The 25000-nt window shown below is 41.0% G+C and overlaps 1 protein-coding gene across 1 annotated transcript in view; it reads left to right on the top strand.

The window, feature by feature from the left end:
• Positions 1 to 25000, top strand: part of LOC148063047 (CUB and sushi domain-containing protein 3-like) — a 414667-nt gene that overhangs the window by 36550 nt on the left and 353117 nt on the right. Inside the window, exon 2 of the mRNA XM_087812099.1 lies at positions 1633 to 1855. Within this exon, the coding sequence (XP_087668225.1) occupies positions 1633 to 1855 (223 nt within the window). The remainder of the gene's footprint in view (positions 1 to 1632; positions 1856 to 25000) is intronic.

Below are 25000 nucleotides of genomic sequence, written 5' to 3'. Positions count from 1 at the left end.
AAACATGTTTTACTTCGTCAAGAGAGACAAAAACTTGTAAGACAAACTATTCAGTCAAAACATTGAATAAATAATATTTAAAAGTACCTTCTGTCAGTAAAACCATCTTGAACACGTCAGTACGACTCGTAACAGAAATACAGTCAAAGTCAACTGTAGGTTTCATTTAAATAAATATCACAAGTTACTAAAATATGTTATGACTAAATGTTTTTTTATGTTGTTTTGAATCTTCAAAGAAAACTAAAGTGTTTACTTTTATGATCAATTATAAAAACAACAATATCATGATCTGTTGTGTTGTATGTTAAACATATTTAAAATGGACAAACAGAAGAACATTCGTCTTCAGCCTGAAAGACAGTTTGTTCTGACGAACCATCGTCTCTGAGCGGGTTTCAATGATACACGACCATCATGGCCAGCAGAACCTTTTGGTTTCAACGATACACGACCATCATGGCCAGCAGAACCTTTTGGTTTCAATGATACACGACCATCATGGCCAGCAGAACCTTTTGGTTTCAATGATACACGACCATCATGGCCAGCAGAACCTTTTGGTTTCAACGATACACGACCATCATGGCCAGCAGAACCTTTTGGTTTCAATGATACACGACCATCATGGCCAGCAGAACCTTTTGGTTTCAATGATACACGACCATCATGGCCAGCAGAACCTTTTGGTTTCAATGATACACGACCATCATGGCCAGCAGAACCTTTTGGTTTCAATGATACACGACCATCATCACCAGCAGAACCTTTTGGTTTCAATGAAACGAAGGTACCTTCGATCGGTACCTTTGACCGTCTGTCACGACTGATAGACATCATCGATCGTCTGAATTATTTATTTCATGAGATCAGTTATTGTTGATAAAATGATAAAAACAATAAAAAGATTGTTCGTTCTCTTTATTTCTCTTTGTTCTTGTTCTTATTTTTATTTTTATGAATAATTGCTGTACCCAAAGGAGACCTCCTGAGGGATCAATAAAGTTCTACCTAACCTAACCTAACCTAACCTCACCTAACCTCACCTAACCTAACCTAACCTAACCTAACCTAACCTAACCTTACCTAACCTAACCTTACCTAACCTAACCTAACCTAACCTAACCTAACCTAACCTAACCTAACCTAACCTAACCTTACCTAACCTAACCTAACCTAACCTAACCTTACCTAACCTAACCTAACCTAACCTAACCTAACCTAACCTAACCTAACCTTACCTAACCTTACCTAACCTAACCTAACCTAACCTAAACTTACCTAACCTAACCTAACCTAACCTTACCTAACCTTACCTAACCTAACCTAACCTAACCTAACCTAACCTTACCTAACCTAACCTAACCTAACCTAACCTAACCTTACCTAACCTAACCTAACCTAACCTAACCTAACCTAACCTAACCTAACCTAACCTTACCTAACCTAACCTAACCTTACCTAACCTAACCTAACCTAACCTTACCTAACCTAACCTAACCTAACCTAACAGCAGAACCTTTTGGTTTCAATGATACACGACCATCATAACCAGCAGAACCTTTTGGTTTCAATGCCAATGGATTCCATTTGGATTCCCGTGAATAAAAGCCTTGTGTTTCTGTGTTGCAGGTTTCATCCACACGTGTGGAGGCACTTTAAAGGGACGCAACGGGACCATAGAGAGTCCAGGATTTCCGTACGGCTATCCCAACGGCGCCAACTGTACCTGGGTCATCGTGGCCGAGGAAGGAAACAGGATTCATATGGTTTTTCAATCTTTCGCCGTCGAAGAGGAATATGACTTTTTATCTTTGTACGACGGACATCCACACCCGGCCAACTTCAGGACCAGGTAAGAACTTTGGTCTGAGCTTGTCAAGAAACTGTTGTTCAGATGCACTTTTGAAGGAGTAACATGTGAAGGTGTGACTGACATGTTATCTTGAAGAACAGTTTGAACTCTGGTGATGAGACATGAGCTCCTTTAGACATCACTGAGCTCTGCTTTATTGTCCTCTCGCTTGGTCACGTGACTCTGTAACATCAGCTCCTGCCTCAGGAAACGTCTCCTCGGAAACTTGATATCAATGTCAGTAATTCATGAGATGAGCTGCTGTTATTGTGTTGTTGGAGTTTGTGTGAGTGACCTCAGAACATAGAGAACTACACACTACACATATATACTTGTTACTACACTATCTCAACACCAGAGTCAAGTACTGGACAATACTACACATATATACTTGTTACTACACTATCACAACAGCAGATTCAAGTACTGGACAATACTACACATATATACTTGTTACTACACTATCACAACACCAGAGTCAAGTACTGGACAATACTAAACATATATACTTGTTACTACACTATCACAACACCAGAGTCAAGTACTGGACAATACTACACATATATACTTGTTACTACACTATCACAACACCAGAGTCAAGTACTGGACAATACTACACATATATACTTGTTACTACACTATCACAACACCAGAGTCAAGTACTGGACAATACTACACATATATACTTGTTACTACACTATCACAACACCAGAGCCAAATATTGGACAATACTACACATAAAGAAGAGAAAGAATGACATCATGGCATTGACTGAGGATGAGAGGATACAGTGGTTTGAAAATAAATTAATGCAGTTACAACGTCGTCAAGAGTCATGTGGTCTGTAAATACTACAACACCAGAGTCAAGTACTGGACAATACAACAGATAAACACTTGTTACTACTAGAAAAGAAGCTTCAGTCTCTGTTCAAGTAAATAAGAACAAACACTGATAAACTGCACAAACAAATAAAACAGTTATTTTTCACGCCAGCATCTTCAAAGCACATATAAAATAAATGACATAATCAAATATGAACCATTAGTGTAACTGGATGACATTCAAAAGATCTCTTGAGAAGTTGTTGGACTCGGCATTTATTCTTTAGCGGCGCGTGATCTGCTGTGAATGAGCAGCAAAGAGATGAAGTCCTGATGAGCAGAGAACATGTTGGCAGACGTGAGTTCAATCATCACTGCGGCGACACAACAGTGGATTCAACGCAACAAAGTGTTTGTGATGAAAAACAGCAGTTCGAACATGAACGTGACAGTAATGGATAGATTTGGATTTATTTCACATATTTCTTTCAGAACAATCAACACTTAAGTGACGCCTTTGAATTACACACTGAGAAAAATACTTGAGCCGTACACTGAGGGATTATATATATATATATATATATATATATATATACATAAAAACATCATTAACTTTTCTCTTTTGTTGATTTAAAAAATAAAACAAGTACATTTTAAATACTGTATTCACTGGAAAAGCAATGACTAATAAAATGCTATTATAATATATTATTGTATATGTTACAGTGTTAATCAACTAATAAATATAAACAAATATAAATAAAAAAAAACAAAAATAAATTAAGAAAAAGAACAAGTAAACGCCAAGTGACTGATGAACAAAAACACATTTACTCAACTTTACAGACTGTCATGTAGTGAATGTTCTTCAAGACGCAGTAACTTCTCATCATGACCATGTTTTTAACTCATTACTTTATAAAGTTGCTCTGAAATCTGGACGAATGAGAGGTTACAAGAGTCCATGATGACGTAATAATGGCTTCACTCCTCCAGCTGTTATCATGCTTTGTTTATACAATGAGTCCCTTGGAAGTGGAGAACATTGATGACGCGCGGTGACAAACATCCATGCTTGACCAATCACAGCAGAGTGGGTGTGGTTATAGTCAACAAGATTTCATCTCCAGAACAACAGTGTTTTTAGTGGGAGAAGCATAAGATCATTTTCTAATGTCAATATTTCAATGAAAAGAGAGTTTTTTACAAACAATCATACAATAGAGTCACACATCACAACAACACACACACACACACTGATGATACAATAGAGTCACACATCACAACAACACACACACACACACTGATGATACAATAGAGTCACACATCACAACAACACACACACACACACTGATGATACAATAGAGTCACACATCACAACAACACACACACACACACTGATGATACAATAGAGTCACACATCACAACACACACACTGATGATACAATAGAGTCACACATCACAACAACACACACACACACACTGATGATACAATAGAGTCACACATCACAACACACACACTGATGATACAATAGAGTCACACATCACAACAACACACACACACACACACTGATGATACAATAGAGTCACACATCACAACAACACACACACTGATGACACAATAGAGTCACACATCACAACAACACACACACACACACACACTGATGATACAATAGAGTCAAATAAATATTACTTACTTACTTACTTACTTACACATCACAACAACACACACACACACACACTGATGATACAATGGAGTCACACATCACAACAACACACACACACACACACTGATGATACAATAGAGTCACACATCACAACAACACACACACATACACACTGATGATACAATAGAGTCACACATCACAACAACACACACACACACACACACACTGATGACACAATAGAGTCACACATCACAACAACACACACACACACACTGATGATACAATAGAGTCACACATCACAACAACACACACACACACACACACACTGATGATACAATAGAGTCACACATCACAACAACACACACACACACACACTGATGATACAATAGAGTCACACACCACAACAACACACACACTGATGATACAATAGAGTCACACATCACAACAACACACACACACACACACTGATGATACAATAGAGTCACACATCACAACAACACACACACTGATGATACAATAGAGTCACACATCACAACAACACACACTGATGATACAATAGAGTCACACATCACAACAACACACACAGACACTGATGATACAATAGAGTCACACATCACAACAACACACACACACTGATGATACAATAGAGTCACACATCACAACACACACACTGATGATACAATAGAGTCACACATCACAACAACACACACACACACACACTGATGATACAATAGAGTCACACATCACAACAACAACACACACACTGATGATACAATAGAGTCACACATCACAACAACACACACAGACACTGATGATACAATAGAGTCACACATCACAACAACACACACAGACACTGATGATACAATAGAGTCACACATCACAACAACACACACACACTGATGATACAATAGAGTCACACATCACAACACACACACTGATGATACAATAGAGTCACACATCACAACAACACACACACACACACTGATGATACAATAGAGTCACACATCACAACAACAACACACACACTGATGATACAATAGAGTCACACATCACAACAACACACACACACACACTGATGATACAATAGAGTCACACATCACAACAACAACACACACACTGATGATACAATAGAGTCACACATCACAACAACACACACACACTGATGATACAATAGAGTCACACATCACAACAACACACACACACTGATGATACAATAGAGTCACACATCACAACAACACACACACACTGATGATACAATAGAGTCACACATCACAACAACACACACACACTGATGATACAATAGAGCCAGACATCACAACAACACACACACACTGATGATACAATAGAGTCACACATCACAACAACACACCCACACACACTGATGATACAATATAGTCACACATCACAACAACACACACACACACACTGATGATACAATAGAGTCACACATCACAACAACACACACACACACACTGATGATACAATAGAGTCACACATCACAACAACACACACACACACACTGATGATACAATAGAGTCACACATCACAACAACACACACACACACACTGATGATACAATAGAATCACACATCACAACAACACACACACACTGATGATACAATAGAGTCACACATCACAACAACACACACACACTGATGATACAATAGAGTCACACATCACAACAACACACACACACTGATGATACAATAGAGCCAGACATCACAACAACACACACACACTGATGATACAATAGAGTCACACATCACAACAACACACCCACACACACTGATGATACAATATAGTCACACATCACAACAACACACACACACACACTGATGATACAATAGAGTCACACATCACAACAACACACACACACTGATGATACAATAGAGTCACACATCACAACAACACACACACACACACTGATGATACAATAGAGTCACACATCACAACAACACACACACACACACTGATGATACAATAGAATCACACATCACAACAACACACACACACTGATGATACAATAGAGTCACACATCACAACAACACACACACACTAATGACACAATAGAGTCACACATCACAACAACACACACAAATAAACACATTAACACACACGCACATACACACTTTAACACACACACATACACACACTTTAGTTACACTTTAACATTTTGAATTTAAATCTAATTCAAAAAAGTTTCCAGACAAATTGTGTCGTATTGTTTGAATAAATAGATGTTAAGTTCAGTGTTAATAACACACAGGATTATATACAAAAGTGAGATCAGTCGTTTCAACACTTCTAACACCAACACAAGTGCTTTCATCAACCTGATGTGATTCACAGTACGACCACAAGATGATGCTAAAGTATTTGGATATTAACTGGTACCAGTATCGACACATCCTCAGCTCCTCTTCGGCGGCCGTACCTTCAGACAGGATCACGACCACGAGGACGAATGTCCAAGTGTGTGAATCTACAGACGCACGAGGTGAGGTTCAGGTCCAGTTGAGGTTCTGCCGCGAGAAGGTTCCAGGTGTTGCTGCTGATGGAGGCTCCAGATGATGACCTCGGCGGCGACAGAAGGAGGCGATAACTAATGCAAGGCTTCATCTATATTCCCGCTCAATTAGCAGGATCCTGAATGTTCAACGAGCTTTCGTTTGAAGTCGGAGCTCGGAAGGCTTTTTAGGTTAATAGAATATTAATGAAGAAGGTTTGGAAGAAAATATCAATCGCTTAAATATCGGGATGTTCGTGAAACTGTTGCGATATTTAGTGACAATCATCGTGAAAATATGGAAGCATTTGAACCGTCAGTACATCTGAGACTCATTTGTTTATCAAAATATCCTCAAAATAGCTTGAACTTCTGTTGTGAAATATAAATATACAGAGTTGAACAACTATATGTCGCCGTCGGAGATTTTTACAGATGTTTAGTGTCACCAGAGAACTGATTCAAAGAAACTATAAACATCCTTAGTTAGTAGAGAAAATAACTTGTTTACGGATAAACGAAGGGAATAAACGAAGCACTTTGGTCTGTTTGTCAATCAACGGCAGACTCTGCATACAATACTTTATTAAGTATGTACTTTATGAATAAAGTATCGTACAACTTGTATATTACACAACAGTGTAATATAACACACACACTAGTGTAATATAACACACACACTAGTGTAATATAACACACACACTAGTGTAATATAACACACACACTAGTGTAATATAACACACACACTAGTGTAATATAACACACACACTAGTGTAATATAACACACACACTAGTGTAATATAACACACACTAGTGTAATATAACACACACTAGTGTAATATAACACACACACTAGTGTAATATAACACACACACTAGTGTAATATAACACACACACTAGTGTAATATAACACACACTAGTGTAATATAACACACACTAGTGTAATATAACACACACTAGTGTAATATTACACACACACTAGTGTAATATAACACACACACTAGTGTAATATAACACACACACTAGTGTAATATAACACACACTAGTGTAATATAACACACACTAGTGTAATATAACACACACTAGTGTAATATAACACACACTAGTGTAATATTACACACACACTAGTGTAATATAACACACACACTAGTGTAATATAACACACACACTAGTGTAATATAACACACACTAGTGTAATATAACACACACTAGTGTAATATAACACACACACTAGTGTAATATAACACACACACTAGTGTAATATAACACACACACTAGTGTATTATAACACACACACTAGTGTAATATAACACACACACTAGTGTAATATAACACACACTAGTGTAATATAACACACACACTAGTGTAATATAACACACACACTAGTGTAATATAACACACACACTAGTGTAATATAACACACACTAGTGTAATATAACACACACACTAGTGTAATATAACACACACACTAGTGTAATATAACACACACACTAGTGTAATATAACACACACACTAGTGTAATATAACACACACACTAGTGTAATATAACACACACTAGTGTAATATAACACACACACTAGTGTAATATAACACACACTAGTGTAATATAACACACACACTAGTGTAATATAACACACACACTAGTGTAATATAACACACACACTAGTGTAATATAACACACACTAGTGTAATATAACACACACACTAGTGTAATATAACACACACACTAGTGTAATATAACACACACTAGTGTAATATAACACACACACTAGTGTAATATAACACACACTAGTGTAATATAACACACACACTAGTGTAATATAACACACACTAGTGTAATATAACACACACACTAGTGTAATATAACACACACACTAGTGTAATATAACACACACTAGTGTAATATAACACACACTAGTGTAATATAACACACACACTAGTGTAATATAACACACACACTAGTGTAGTATAACACACACACTAGTGTAATATAACACACACACTAGTGTAATATAACACACACTAGTGTAATATAACACACACACTAGTGTAATATAACACACACACTAGTGTAATATAACACACACACTAGTGTAATATAACACACACACTAGTGTAATATAACACACACACTAGTGTAATATAACACACACAATAGTGTAATATAACACACACACTAGTGTAATATAACACACACACTAGTGTAATATAACACACACACTAGTGTAATATAACACACACACTAGTGTAATATAACACACACACTAGTCTAATATAACACACACACTAGTGTAATATAACACACACACTAGTGTAATATAACACACACTAGTGTAATATAACACACACACTAGTGTAATATAACACACACTAGTGTAATATAACACACACACTAGTGTAATATAACACACACACTAGTGTAATATAACACACACTAGTGTAATATAACACACACTAGTGTAATATAACACACACACTAGTGTAATATAACACACACACTAGTGTAATATAACACACACTAGTGTAATATAACACACACACTAGTGTAATATAACACACACACTAGTGTAATATAACACACACTAGTGTAATATAACACACACACTAGTGTAATATAACACACACACTAGTGTAATATAACACACACTATGCACGGCTCACGATCCAAAAGTTAGTTTGAGTCCAACTTTCCAACCTCATTCCCGGACCTGCTGGTTCTGGTCCTGGTGCTCCAGAGGAGGTCCACCCACATCTTCTCACATCAACCAAAATACGCCTCGTTGTGAGCGTCTGTGTGAGTCAGCTGGAGGTAAAGTGGTCGAGGTCACGTCAGAGCCGCGGACGCCAGTGTTTCCGAGGCTGAATCACTGACGCTGCGAGAGAAACTCACTTCACGTCCTAGTGGTTTTTTTGCTGAGGCGGCGAGCGTCGCCGTCGCCCCGGCCGACTGGGACGCCACACATGTGCTGAAGGAAAAAAGCCTCAATTATTCATCATGTTCAAGTGACCGATTATGGAACAATTCTGAGCCTTGTTTTGACTTTGTAATCTCCGGAGGCTCGAGAGCCGACCAAGTGGAAAATGCTCACACATTGGCTCCCACCCAGAAGTAATTCAAACGGCATCAAGTTCAGGAATAAATCAAGGTCGCATGAGGCCCGAGATGCTGACGTAGCATTATTGGATCTCAGGAATATCAAGGCGCTTAAACGTGTCGATAAGAACGTTGGACGCCGTCGGACTTAAGAGCCGCTAAGACTCGTTTATATCGGTGTTCAGGATTTCAAAAGCTGCTCCATCGTCGATACATCCAGAGCTTTTCAACTCACGCCTCGTGCTGGTGTCGGCGAACTCATGGACATTTCAAACATGGTCATGAAAAAAGATCTTCACTTCTACCTGGACCAGGTGCAGGAGGAACCACTGGTTGTAGGAACAAAAGAATGTCTTCTTTGGTTGCGAATAGATTTTGAAAATCTTTTTATTGAGTTAACAAAACCAGACTTACAGCCCAGCTCGGGCTCTGAGGTCTGTGGATCAGAATCTACTGATGGTTCCTGAACTTCCGGACCAGAGGAGAGAAATCCTTCTAGACTGTTGCTCCTAAGCTTTGGAACCATCTCTGTGTTTGATGATCTACTGACTCCTTCAAGAAACATCTGTGTTTGATGATCTACTGACTCCTTCAAGAAACATCTGTGTTTGATGATCTACTGACTCCTTCAAGAAACATCTGTGTTTGATGATCTACTGACTCCTTTAAGAAACATCTGTGTTTGATGATCTACTGACTCCTTCAAGAAACATCTGTGTTTGATGATCTACTGACTCCTTCAAGAAACATCTGTGTTTGATGATCTACTGACTCCTTCAAGAAACATCTGTGTTTGATGATCTACTGACTCCTTCAAGAAACATCTGTGTTTGATGATCTACTGACTCCTTCAAGAAACATCTGTGTTTGATGATCTACTGACTCCTTCAAGAAACATCTGTGTTTGATGATCTACTGACTCCTTCAAGAAACATCTGTGTTTGATGATCTACTGACTCCTTCAAGAAACATCTGTGTTTGATGATCTACTGACTCCTTCAAGAAACATCTGTGTTTGATGATCTACTGACTCCTTCAAGAAACATCTGTGTTTGATGATCTACTGACTCCTTCAAGAAACATCTGTGTTTGATGATCTACTGACTACTTCAAGAAACATCTGTGTTTGATGATCTACTGACTCCTTCAAGAAACATCTGTGTTTGATGATCTACTGACTCCTTCAAGAAACATCTGTGTTTGATGATCTACTGACTCCTTCAAGAAACATCTGTGTTTGATGATCTACTGACTCCTTCAAGAAACATCTGTGTTTGATGATCTACTGACTCCTTTAAGAAACATCTGTGTTTGATGATCTACTGACTCCTTCAAGAAACATCTGTGTTTGATGATCTACTGACTCCTTCAAGAAACATCTGTGTTTGATGATCTACTGACTCCTTCAAGAAACATCTGTGTTTGATGATCTACTGACTCCTTCAAGAAACATCTGTGTTTGATGATCTACTGACTCCTTCAAGAAACATCTGTGTTTGATGATCTACTGACTCCTTCAAGAAACATCTGTGTTTGATGATCTACTGACTCCTTCAAGAAACATCTGTGTTTGATGATCTACTGACTCCTTCAAGAAACATCTGTGTTTGATGATCTACTGACTCCTTCAAGAAACATCTGTGTTTGATGATCTACTGACTCCTTCAAGAAACATCTGTGTTTGATGATCTACTGACTCCTTCAAGAAACATCTGTGTTTGATGATCTACTGACTCCTTCAAGAAACATCTGTGTTTGATGATCTACTGACTCCTTCAAGAAACATCTGTGTTTGATGATCTACTGACTCCTTCAAGAAACATCTGTGTTTGATGATCTACTGACTCCTTCAAGAAACATCTGTGTTTGATGATCTACTGACTCCTTCAAGAAACATCTGTGTTTGATGATCTACTGACTCCTTCAATAAACATGTGTGTTTGATGATCTACTGACTCCTTCAAGAAACATCTGTGTTTGATGATCTACTGACTCCTTCAAGAAACATCTGTGTTTGATGATCTACTGACTCCTTCAAGAAACATCTGTGTTTGATGATCTACTGACTCCTTCAAGAAACATCTGTGTTTGATGATCTACTGACTCCTTCAAGAAACATGTGTGTTTGATGATCTACTGACTCCTTCAAGAAACATCTGTGTTTGATGATCTACTGACTCCTTCAAGAAACATCTGTGTTTGATGATCTACTGACTCCTTCAAGAAACATCTGTGTTTGATGATCTACTGACTCCTTCAAGAAACATCTGTGTTTGATGATCTACTGACTCCTTCAATAAACATGTGTGTTTGATGATCTACTGACTCCTTCAAGAAACATCTGTGTTTGATGATCTACTGACTCCTTCAAGAAACATCTGTGTTTGATGATCTACTGACTCCTTCAAGAAACATCTGTGTTTGATGATCTACTGACTCCTTCAAGAAACATCTGTGTTTGATGATCTACTGACTCCTTCAAGAAACATCTGTGTTTGATGATCTACTGACTCCTTCAAGAAACATCTGTGTTTGATGATCTACTGACTCCTTCAAGAAACATCTCAAGACACTTTGATTTGAGCTTTTCCTTGATTCTCTGAGACTCTTGTCTCAGTGTTGTCTTGACCTTCAAAGTATATATTTTATTAAGTATTGTTTTGATTTTTTAAGCGCTTTGTGACCCTGGTCTGGAATAGTGTTCACAAATATTACTGACTTACTTACAGAACACAGTGTACAGTCCATGTCCAAGAAATGTTCAATCTGAAAGCAGCTCAAACAACTAACTGCCGCCCAAACATAAAGATTTATTGGAAAACCTTTAACTTTCTTCTAGAACTACTGAAAATCACAGTCATGTCAATCAAACTGGACGGCTGTCATCCCGCCCCCTCCTCTTTGAAAGAACCGTTTTATGAAATCTTATAATCAATGTGTTTGGAAGGTTTCTGGATAAATCAGGATCAGTTCCTTTTATATTCAACATCGTAGCTCAATCACAACCTTTTGAAGAACATCTAACCTTCATAAATAAGATGATTTTTTTAATGAAGGTTTTCAAAGAAACAAATTTTTTGTGCAAATGTTATATTGTTTAACTCAAACAAACTTTAATTCCTGGTGAAACATGTGTTCCTCTTGTTCAGGTCCCACAGTTTTATCATCACATAGTTTAAAGTTCCTTTTTATTGTCGTGGAATTTTTGAAACAACACTAATGGCTACAGTGCAAAGAGACACACACTTGAAACAGTGTTGTGTTGTTCACTATTCACGGCGTGTTTGACGAGATTCGAAGTCAGAGCGAGGACCGGAGACGAGGACGACCACCACGGGTTGCACTGCCTGATGGGAAATGACCAAAGAAAAAGTGAAATATTATTTGTTAATTAAAATCGAGTTGTTGTTGAAGAGCAGGAACAAAAACAGTCCCTGACAGGTTGACAAGCACTTTTTAATCATAAGAAAAACAAACAAAAATCCCTAATTGATTGTGTTTATCAAGGTGGGTAATTTGTTAGAGTCTGTTTTGTCAGTTTGTCACTTCCTCGGCGGAACATGTTGAGCTCCGGGCAGCAAAACACATTTATGTGGGAAGGAAAACACTTTCCCGTCCTTCTGCTGCTCGGCGCCGCTCGCCACCTGCCTCCTGCCGACGCTCCAGTCAATAGAGGCGAGGCGGCCCGGCAGCAAGGGTCGCAGGCATCATGAGTCGAGCCCAGATTCTACCAGTTCAACGACGAAAACAACTGGCTGTGAAACATGTCGAACACAAGAACATGTTTGTGTCAAGATCAGAATATGAATCCAACACTTTATAAATGGTAGCTCTGACCTTCTGTGATCTTGAGACATGGGCCTCAGACATGTTCTTCCTTTTTATACTCTTGAGATGTTCTTATCTCAATATATTCTGAGGTTCGTGCTCACAATCGTGACATGTGCGCACACACCCCTGCAAACACACACCGACACACACACAGCTGTGCGAAGCGTTCCAGAAGCAGGTGAAGAGATAAGAACTGAAGGTCTGACCATGAACTACAGGAAAATAACCCGTTATTTACGGGGAACCAGACCCACTGCTGGATATCATCGCTGTTCCTCTAACGTGAACTGGCAGGTATTTGTAAGATGAATATCAAGACGTAGGAATATCACGAGATGGAAATATTTAGTTTAGCAGAGTAATATTTTGTTTGTAAAGATTTGTATTCTGTTAATGTGTACACAAATCTAAAGAATATACACGTTTATCTTGTACAGGTCGTGAGTCATTTTTCCTCGTCTAGACTTTGGCGAAACTGTCGCAGTCGTACGTCGAGCTAGCGCCTCCTACAGGCCAGGCATGTCACACACAAACTCCACGACTGTGCGTGTGAGCTCGACTCTCCCGTCGCCATGGTTACAGTCACAAAAACCCGTCCTCTCAGGACTCAAACTTAAGTCGCGGCGTTTCTATTCTCTCGCACGATTTGTTGCTGAAATGTCTCCAGAACCAGCGGCGCGGCGTGTTATCAGCTCAGATCAGCAGCTATTTGCATGAATTAACGATCAATAGCATCTGGGCTCAAGTCAAAGGCAGCGTGAGAGCGTGAGCTGCATTTTAACTGTCGTTCCAAACACTCGCTCACGTAGGCAGTGAAAGAGTCGTTGTTGTTGTTGTTGTTGTTGTGCCGCTCAAAGGAAAGTAGCTTCAATTGTTGATGTGGTTTTTGTGTCGTATAATAAAGTCCATCGATGAGTCGACGCTGCGGAAGATGAAGTCGTTCTGGACGCTCCGGGAATATTTCACACGGTAGACTGAGCCGGAGTCGAGTGTGTTATGCGCAGAAATGGGGACGTTAACTAGTTCATTTGTTTTTCCGCCGGTTGTTTTGAATAGTTGTGAAGCACAAACACAGCTTCATTAGGTGGCGTTTAATTTCAAAAATGCTGCCAAAAGTAGGAAAGCGATTGGTTTCGGTTCCACAATGAGAATCAGGAGCTTAGTTCCGGTCCAGTGTCTCTCCAGTGTGTGGCTCGTCCTGCATCGTGATTTACAGTAGAAAACATTCAAAACTTTCCTTTCAAATTGGAATTCATCAAGTGTTCAATCAGATGTTGCTGTTTTGAAGACGTCTCAGTAGAGCAGCACCTGCTGTCCTGGAGGTGCAACTGTTCAATTCAATTCAATTCAATTTTATTTCAAGTGTCTTATCATAACAACGTTATCTCAAGACACTATACAGTTGAAATAAGACTATAGTTGATTAAGGAAAAACAGTTCCAGCAATTCAACAAAGAGCAACAAGCGAAACACTGTACAGTGAACTATGACGAGGAAAAACTTCCTTTTAGAAGAAACCTGGAGCAGAACCAGACTCATTGTTGACGGCCTGCCGCTTTGACCGGCTGGGAGGAAGGATGGGGGGGTAGACAGATGGATAAGGAGAGGAGTGAGGGAGGATACAGTGAGAGAAAAGAGGAGAGTGTAGGAGAGTCCATGGAGGTGCTGGAGAGAACTGATGACGTGGTGAAGATCCTGGATCAGCAGCATTTCTGGAGGTCCTGGGGCTCCTGAGAGAAATAAAAAGGTGTTTAAACAGGTGATGAATGTAATGCAGAAAAGAAGGATGTACAGAGCTTGGTGTCTAAAACTCCTCCAGCATTCTCAGCCTATAGCAGCTAAAGATAAACAGTTGAGTTAGTTATACTAGCTAAGATAAACAGTTAAGTTAGTTATAGCAGCTAAGATAAACAGTTAAGTTAGTTATATCTTTATCGAAAAGTACGTTTTTAAGATTGTTTTTAAACATAGAGAGGGTGTCTGCCCTCCGGACTGAAGCTGCTAGTTTGTTCCACAGCAGAGGGGCTTGAAAACGGAAGGCCCTGGCTCCAAATCTACATTTAGAGATTTTTGGTATAACTAATAGATCCGGGTTTAAGGATCGTAAGGTCCTTGAGGGTTGGTAAGTTTGGATTAGATCTTTAATGCATGTTGGTGCTAGACCGTTGGTTTTATAGGTTAAGAGAAGGATTTTAAACTGTTCTTGAATATTATTAGTATTTTGAAGTATTTGCATTTTATTTTACCACTTGCTTATAGACGCAAAACTTTTTCACTTTTTTTATTGATATATTTGAGTTTGTGTACGTAGGCTGAGAAGACGACTCGCGTGTCACAGAACAAGCTGTTCCGGCGACGACGCAAACATGCTGTTGCTGTTCCACACGTGTCCAAACAAACCACTCCGTCCTTCTTCGACGCTCAAGTGCAAATGGAAAACCGAGGAGATGCGTCGAGTGCGAGATTGTTGCAACTGTCGGCTCGCGCCACGTGAGCGTCGTCGTCTGTCGGCGCGAAGAGATTATCGTTTCTGACGCAAGCAAGAGGCTCTCGTGAACACGAGCGAGGGATGAATGTTCGGACGTCGAGGACATTTGAAAAGTAAATGAATATACGACATGTTTAATATAGAAATAATAATAATGGAAGACAGTTGTTCCCAGGAAATGGAAATGTTAAAGGACACAAGATCAACAAATGAAACAAATGTCATTTCCACTCCAGCAGGACTGGACCTCACGGGCGACACACACACACACACACACACACACACACACACACACACACACACACACACACACACACACACACACACACACACACACACACACACACACTCCTCCACACTCGGATGAAAGTGACTTGATGATATAAATAGATGCTTCTTTCAGTTCTTCATCTCATCAGAACCATCGTTTCCAGAGCCATCGTTCATCCCTTTCCATCGGGAGCTGAGGATGTTTCTGGTTCATGGTACATAAGTCACCAGGATGAGTTCGAGTCTCGCTGCTCGTTTACCTCGAGTATCTGAGAGTCACAAGTATAAAGTGTGTCTCGTCCAGAAGGACAGAGTCGTTGACGAACGGTTATAAATGAACTTACCATGAATAACTGTCCAGAGAAGCTTCATTCGTCTCTCTTGTGTCGAGAAACACTTAAACACAGCATCACCTCTGTATTCACAACTCAAGGCATGATTCGACCAGTGATGCTGCAGCAACGAACACATCTCACCGTATATTTGATTCACTCGCATAGTTTTCACAACAATAGTACGTGAAACTCATTTTTAGTGACTTGAAAAAAATTGTCCTAACATCAGCTTTAAAAGTATCTGAAGCTGGTTCTATACTATCCTCTCGTCCTCAGTCATTGCTGGGAACTCACAGGATTGTCATTGTTCCTTTGGGTTGTTTATAAGAAGAATGACATCATGGCATTGACTGAGGATGAGAGGATACAGTGGTTTGAAAACAAATGAAAGCAATTACGACTTTGTCAAGAGTCATGTGGTCTGTAAATACTACAACACCAGAGTCAAGTACCCGACAATACTACACACATATACTTGTTACTACACTATCACAACACCAGAGTCAAGTACTGGACAATACTACACATATATACTTGTTACTACACTATCACAACACCAGAGTCAAGTACTGGACAATACTACACATATATACTTGTTACTACACTATCACAACACCAGAGTCAAGTACTGGACAATACTACACATATATACTTGTTACTACACTATCACAACACCAGAGTCAAGTACTGGACAATACTACACATATATACTTGTTACTACACTATCACAACACCAGAGTCAAGTACTGGACAATACTACACATATATACTTGTTACTACACTATCACAACACCAGAGTCAAGTACTGGACAATACTACACATATATCCTTGTTACTACACTATCACAACACCAGAGTCAAGTACTGGACAATACTACACATATATACTTGTTACTACACTATCACAACACCAGAGTCAAGTACTGGACAATACTACACATATATACTTGTTACTACACTATCACAACACCAGAGTCAAGTACTGGACAATACTACACATATATACTTGTTACTACACTATCACAACACCAGAGTCAAGTACTGGACAATACTACACATATATACTTGTTACTACACTATCACAACACCAGAGTCAAGTACTGGACAATACTACACATATATACTTGTTACTACACTATCACAACACCAGAGTCAAGTACTGGACAATACTACACATATATACTTGTTACTACACTATCACAATATTTAGTAACATTTATCGTTGACCCTTTACTATGATGGTATCAACTCAGTAGTCATTGTTTAAGAGTGAACACGATGTATTAAAGTTTTATTCCGAGGACTGGACTGTGAGAGACTCTGGATGTTTCTCTGAATAGAAGGATTTGAGCAACAGTCCATGTTCGACCACCACGACACCAACGATTAAGTGCTTTCTAATTTTATATTGACAATAAGCTTAGCAACAAACTGCAGCTTGTTTTCTGCTGAGACCTTCTTATTTCAAACCAACATAATCCCGCCATTGAAAGTGTCACCGCGCCCTGTTGTGCCACCGAAAAAAAAAGAGCTCAAATTTAGATTTTCATTCTCCCGACACCGAAATAGCTGCCTTTGTTGTTTAGTCACACTTTTGTTTCTCCGAGGGGGATCATCTCGGTGAACCACTATGTGGGATATTGTAATTCTGTGACAAAATCTGCAGCGTCGCCTGAAACAATTACGTCTCCTCGACGCTGGTAAGCAGTTTCAGAGACAAACTATTTATAAGTCACGGTGAGCTCTGGTTCCTCCACAAGGAAGCTTGTTAAAGATTAAAGCAGCCATAAGCGCACACGTCTATTAATTAAGACGGTCACTCAGAAGACAGAGACAAACACAAAATGACAATGAACGTATGAAAATGAATCGACATCCCATAGAGGACCTGATTAGAGTGTCTTGCATTGATCTATGAATTCTCTTTACTCTGAAGCTCCGCCACCTCCTCCTCCTGCTCCTCACTCCCTCGTGGCTCAGATTGGCAGGTTGAAGGACTCATTATATTCCAGAAAATAATCTGTAACAAACTACTCCAGTCATAAATAAAGCCTTTTTTTTGTTTGGTGTTACCGAGCGTCGTCCCTGAGGTGCTCCTTTTTATGGTCCTCTCTATTCAATTAGCGAGGAGATGAAGCTAATTTACGACTTCCACAATGACCACAAATGTTATTTAGTGGCGTTAAAATGATGTCTTTAACAATCCCCGGTGCGCTCGTAGACGGAGCTTCTGGAGAGGAGCTCCAGTATCACAGAGACATCAGTAATCTTAAAAATAGGACCAACCATTTGCACCTCATGAAATATTCCTGCTCCATGAATATTCAATCTTCTGAAAGTTAAACGGCTCGACTGGTTTTCCACCTGCAGTCTCGAGTGAAACCAGATGTTTGTACAGACGAGTGGAACGAAGACACAAACAATGATGACTTTAAACATCACTGTTCATGCTTGGCATGGGTTCACATCCCAGTTTGTCTTCTTAAGTTTATTTGATGAAAAATATTAAATGAAATATTCATTTTAAATATATATTTAATGCATGTTCTCATCGTGCTCGCATGAGTTTACTCTGGGTACTCTGGTTTCCTCCCAGAGTTAAAAAACCATATCCTGCAACTTAGATTGGATTTGAGATTGTATTGCTTTGCTCAGCAGTAGTACATGAATGAATCAATAATTGTACTCGATTCTTTGAACAAACTCTATGGAAGCTGCTATAAGAGGCAACCATGACATTGAGGTTCAAATCCCCGCATGAACCTTAAAGCCATAAATTTTCAATTGCACTAAATGTTTTAAAAGATTTTCGCTACTTTTTTGTCCCTTTGAAAAAACCAAATATACGTGAGAATTCTATTTTCTGACAAATATATTTTTCTGCATTTCCTATTCTATTTTTTTAAAGGGAGAACATTTTACAGAGAATGTATTTGGGTTCGATGGTCCAGGATGATGGCCGGGGATGAAGAAGAGAGTGCAGACAGGGTGAGAGTTGCTGTGTCGGACAGTAGTGGTCGCTGTGGAGTCAAACGTAGATACTGGGGCAGAACGAACGTAAATTACTCTTGTTTTTTCCACCTACTGTGGAAAGATCAATATCTCTGAGATCAGCCTTCGGATCTGTGTGGGTCTGATCTGACTGATCGAGGCCAAACATGAATGGAACGCCTCCGCCGAGATCTCAGCAAATGATGGTGATTTCACTCTCCAGGCCTATATTTATGGCCGTCGCTCTTTGCGGCTGAATTATTATCTAAAATAACATCTGGATTGAACGAGTGACGCATCCAGAGCTGAAAGTTGAGAAAATGTCAGGCGATAAATCGACTTTTCTGTCTTTTTGAAAGTGAGTTAAAGGGACATTTATAACTTGATAAGATATCAAAGGACATGAAAACAACAAAATGCCTTTGTAAATGAAAAACACAATAATGATAAGATCAGCAACTGCTTAAATACTCTTCTCATTATGAACAAATAAGAGAATATTATACATACTATATTATTATTATTTATAATAAAATGAAGGATAAAATCATTTATTCATAAAGATTCAAATAAAAATAATATCTGAGTAAAAACAATTGTTTTGTTAGACACAAATATCCACAAAATTGTGAAAATATTGGTGCAGTTTTATGATTAAACATCAGAAAATGGTGAAAAATGTTTGTTTAAAAGAGATTGGTTCAGAAAAAGGAATCTCAGGTAAGAGTCTTCGACGCATCGTGAAGTCAAGCGTCGCTGAAGCGCGACTTTCTCGAATCTCCGCCTGAAATGAAACATTGACTGGTGTTGATTTACTCTTCATATGAAGAGATGCTTCTGAAAATTCTTCTTCTCATCATGAATGACTGCAGTTCAATTAGAGTTGCTCGTTGACGGCGGAGCGAGAGCGTCGAGTGATGTTTGCTCGTGTGAAGTGGAGGAAAATAACCTTTTTCCCTCGTCGCGCTTCAACGTTAAACATCAGCAGTTCTTGCCTACTTGGCGAGCTCGGTCAAAGACTTCACATCTCACCCGACTCCCCCAGACTCCCCTCGACTCCCCTCAACTCCCCCAAACCCCCCCTCGACTCCCCCAGACTCTCCAGACTCCCCCAGACTCCCCTCGACTCCCCTCAACTCCCCCAGACTCCCCTCGACTCCCCCAGACTCCCCTCGACTCCCCTCAACTCCCCCAAAACCCCCCTCGACTCCCCCAGACTCTCCAGACTCCCCCAGACTCCCCTCGACTCCCCCAGACTCTCCATACTCCCCCAGACTCTCCAGACTCCCCCAGACTCCCCACGACTCCCCCAGACTCTCCAGACTCCCCCAGACTCCCCTCGACTCGCCTCGACTCCCCCAGACTCTCCATACTCCCCCAGACTCTCCAGACTCCCCCAGACTGCCCCAGACTCCCCTCGACTCCCCTCAACTCCCCCAAACCCCCCCTCGACTCCCCCAGACTCTCCAGACTCCCCCAGACTCCCCTCGACTCCCCCAGACTCCCCTCGACTCCCCCAGACTCTCCATACTCCCCCAGACTCTCCAGACTCCCCCAGACTCCCCACGACTCCCCCAGACTCTCCAGACTCCCCCAGACTCCCCTCGACTCCCCCAGACTCCCCTCGACTCCCCCAGACTCTCCATACTCCCCCAGACTCTCCAGACTCCCCCAGACTCCCTCAGACTCCCCCAGACTCCCCTCGACTCCCCTCAACTCCCCCAAACCCCCCCTCGACTCCCCCAGACTCTCCAAACTCCCCCAGACTCCCCTCGACTCCCCCAGACTCTCCAGACTCCCCCTGACTCTCCAGACTCCCCCAGACTCCCCTCGACTCCCCCAGACTCCCCTCGACTCCCCCAGACTCTCCATACTCCCCCAGACTCTCCAGACTCCCCCAGACTCCCCCAGACTCTCCAGACTCCCCCAGACTCTCCAGACTCCCCCAGACTCCCCTCGACTCCCCCAGACTCCCCTCGACTCCCCCAGACTCTCCATACTCCCCCAGACTCTCCAGACTCCCCCAGACTCCCCACGACTCCCCCAGACTCCCCTCGACTCCCCCAGACTCTCCAGACTCCCCCAGACTCCCCACGACTCCCCCAGACTCCCCTCGACTCCCCTCGACTCCCCCAGACTCTCCAGACTCCCCTCGACTCCCCCAGACTCTCCAGACTCCCCTCGACTCCCCCAGACTTTCCAGACTCCCCCAGACTCCCCCAGACTCCCCCAGACTCTCCAGACTCCCCCAGACTCCCCCAGACTCCCCCAGACTCCCCCAGACTCCCCCAGACTCTCCAGACCCCCCCAGACTCCCCCAGACTCCCCCAGACTCCCCACGACTCCCCCAGACTCTCCAGACTCCCCCAGACTCCCCCAGACTCCCCCCAGCTTCTCTGCCGCCCCCCGAGAGACCGGCAGGTTAAGCTCAGTGTAAGAAGCCAAGGTGGGCAGAGATCTACAAAGAGGCCGAACAAACGAGGGCGGAGGCTGTGAATCACAGAGAAAGACATATTGAGGCAGAAAGACAATAAGTCAGACGTTGGTCCATCATTCGCGCTGCTCTCCACGGAACACCAGGCCGTGACGCGCCTCAGACGGAGGACGTGTCCGACTCTCTCCTGCGAGGCTGATGTAGTGCAGGTTCAGGTGGAAGCCGAGGCTGCGTCGCCCCGACAATCATCTCTGCTCCTGCCTGGGCTTAAGTAGTCGTTCTGCTGCCACTTGTTTTCCTTCGCCGGCACCTGGTGTCCTGCTCCTGCGAGAGGATCTGGGCCGCAGATGAAAAGTCATTTTCACCGGCGGGCGTCCGTCCTGCTCCCTCGTAATCATGGCCATCTCTGCTGAACGAGGTGTTCCAGAAAGTGTCTGGTGTCGTGTCTGGTGTCGTGTCTGCGGCTGGTGCTGCTCTGTCATTTGAGCATCTTTTCACTCCCGCCTGACAGAACCCTTGCTATCAGAACATTAGAGTGTTTGCTGGAGTCTCCATGTTTAACATTCGTTTCACTGACATGTTCAGTTTGAATCGAGGGCGATCTAGAAACTATGCAGTACACCTGCCAGGCCTGTATGTGGCGCTTTGATGCTTGGAAGAGGAACCAGCAAAACTAAACCCGAGTATTTATTTAGTATTTAGTTTTACGTATTTCGTTGTATTTAATCTGAGTCTCACATTAAAGGTCTATAAAAATATATCTTTTGTTTTAAACAATGACGAGAAAAGAGAAAATAATAGTTTTGTTTCTCGTACGAACATCATTGTTCTTTTAAAACCTTTACAAGAAAATGTTTTCTACTCCATTAGCAGATTTTCTCATTTTCACAAGTCATTAAAATCATGTTTATATCTTAAGACTCAAGTTAATCCTCCTGGAATCAAACAAGATTCTTAGATTTAAGTCTTTACTCTGAAGGAATATTAACGTAATAATTATTCTTAAATGTATCAGATGCTTGTTTTCTTACGAGCTTCACTCTCGACATCTGGACTTCGTTCACTTTTATCAAACATAATATTGTCATTTCAACAGAAATGTACAGATTGTAAGATTATTTTTTTGTTTACAAATAGTCGACAACAATCAATGAGGTTTTTACTTAAAGGTTACTTGTTGTGAAGTAAATAATGTAGTAAACAACCAATGAGTTAAAAGTCAACAATATATTAAACAAACAACATGTTCGTAAAAAAAGAATCAAACTCAACCATGTGCTCTTGGTTGTGTTTGTTGTTTACACATTTGTGTGTAAAGTTGACATCATCCAGGAAGTTGAATAAAGGGCTCCATACTTTTAAAATCTGCTTCCAAGAGTTTTGAGAGAGTTTCTCATTTTTCCAGAAAGTCTTGAATATTTCTCAGCCAGTGAAGAAGACGTGAAAGAAGATCTTCTTCTTGCCAGAGAGTAACGAAGGTGTCTCTGGTGTCAGAGGACCTCCTGAACATGAACCTCATGGTAGGTTTTTCTTCAGTTCTGGTTGTTAAAGGTGGTGAAATACTGCGGAAGAGAAGAGAATTAATAAAGAAACGATCCATCGGCAGAACGGATAGAAACGCCGCGGAGACTATAGACTGAAGACGAAGGAAGACATGAATTCAATCTGCCGCAGGTGTCGGTTCGACGCCCACGTGGTTTTTTAGCGAATGTCAAGCTGTTGGATAACGATCGGAGATGGAACGCTACGTCTGGAGTCGCCGTCAATAATCAGTGCTTCGGCGTCGCCATCATCGGCGTGACCTCGCCTGCGTGCACGAGGGTCAAGAAGGCGACTCATCAATCTCGGAGGAGGTCGGCGCCCCTCGACCTCCTGGCGTCCTGCGGGCGCTAACGAGAGTCTGCACACGTTCTTCAGTCGCACTCGTTCAATCGCTCCATCATAGGATACATTTCCTCTTCTCTCGGTCCAGCGTTGCCACGGCAACATCCTCCCTCTGCCTCCATTGTATCCCTGAAAGTGTTTGTGTTAAATAATTTGCTCTCGGCGCGGCTTCTTATTGAAGGGATCGTCTTCGCTCGTGGTGACATTGAGCCTCGCCTTCATCGCCTTCATCGTCGCCTTCATCGTCGCCTTCATCGTCGCCTTCATCGTCGCCTTCATCGTCGTCTCGCCGCCGTCGTCTCGCCGTCGTCGTCTCGCCGTCGTCTGATCGCCGAGCTCGTAATGAGGTCCCGACTCTCTTCACCTCTCGCCGAGTCGCGAGTTTGAAGGAAGAGATGTGATGAGTTAGAAGCTTCGCTAACATCTGCTCTCACCAAACATGTCCCGCCGAGATAAAAATGATGAGTTTTCTTGCTGTTTGAATAAAACATTTATTTTACTGATTTCTTGAACCATCAAATTTGAAAAAGGTGATCAAATATCATTAATCCTGTTGAAGTAACACTGAGGCTCATCAAATACTACACTTGCTTTACATTGAAGTGATGGAAGTAAACACTAGTGATGATCACATGGAACTGAAGCTTTAGAGAAAATAGAACCTGGATTAAAAAATAACATTAAAAAAAGATGAATTAAAATTAATATTGTTGCTCAAAAAGTGATGTTGTTGAATTAAAACTGTTTTTTATTTCATATATTCACTGATCGCACATTTATACATGACTCGCTTTAGTGTAACTTTTACTTTGGTGTCGAAA

This window comes from Callionymus lyra, chromosome 17 (genome assembly GCF_982586985.1).
Source record: "Callionymus lyra chromosome 17, fCalLyr1.hap1.1, whole genome shotgun sequence".
Classification (NCBI taxonomy): domain Eukaryota; kingdom Metazoa; phylum Chordata; class Actinopteri; order Syngnathiformes; family Callionymidae; genus Callionymus; species Callionymus lyra.
The sequence above is the reverse complement of the archived record's forward strand: the minus strand, read 5'-3'. Positions and strand labels throughout refer to the sequence as shown.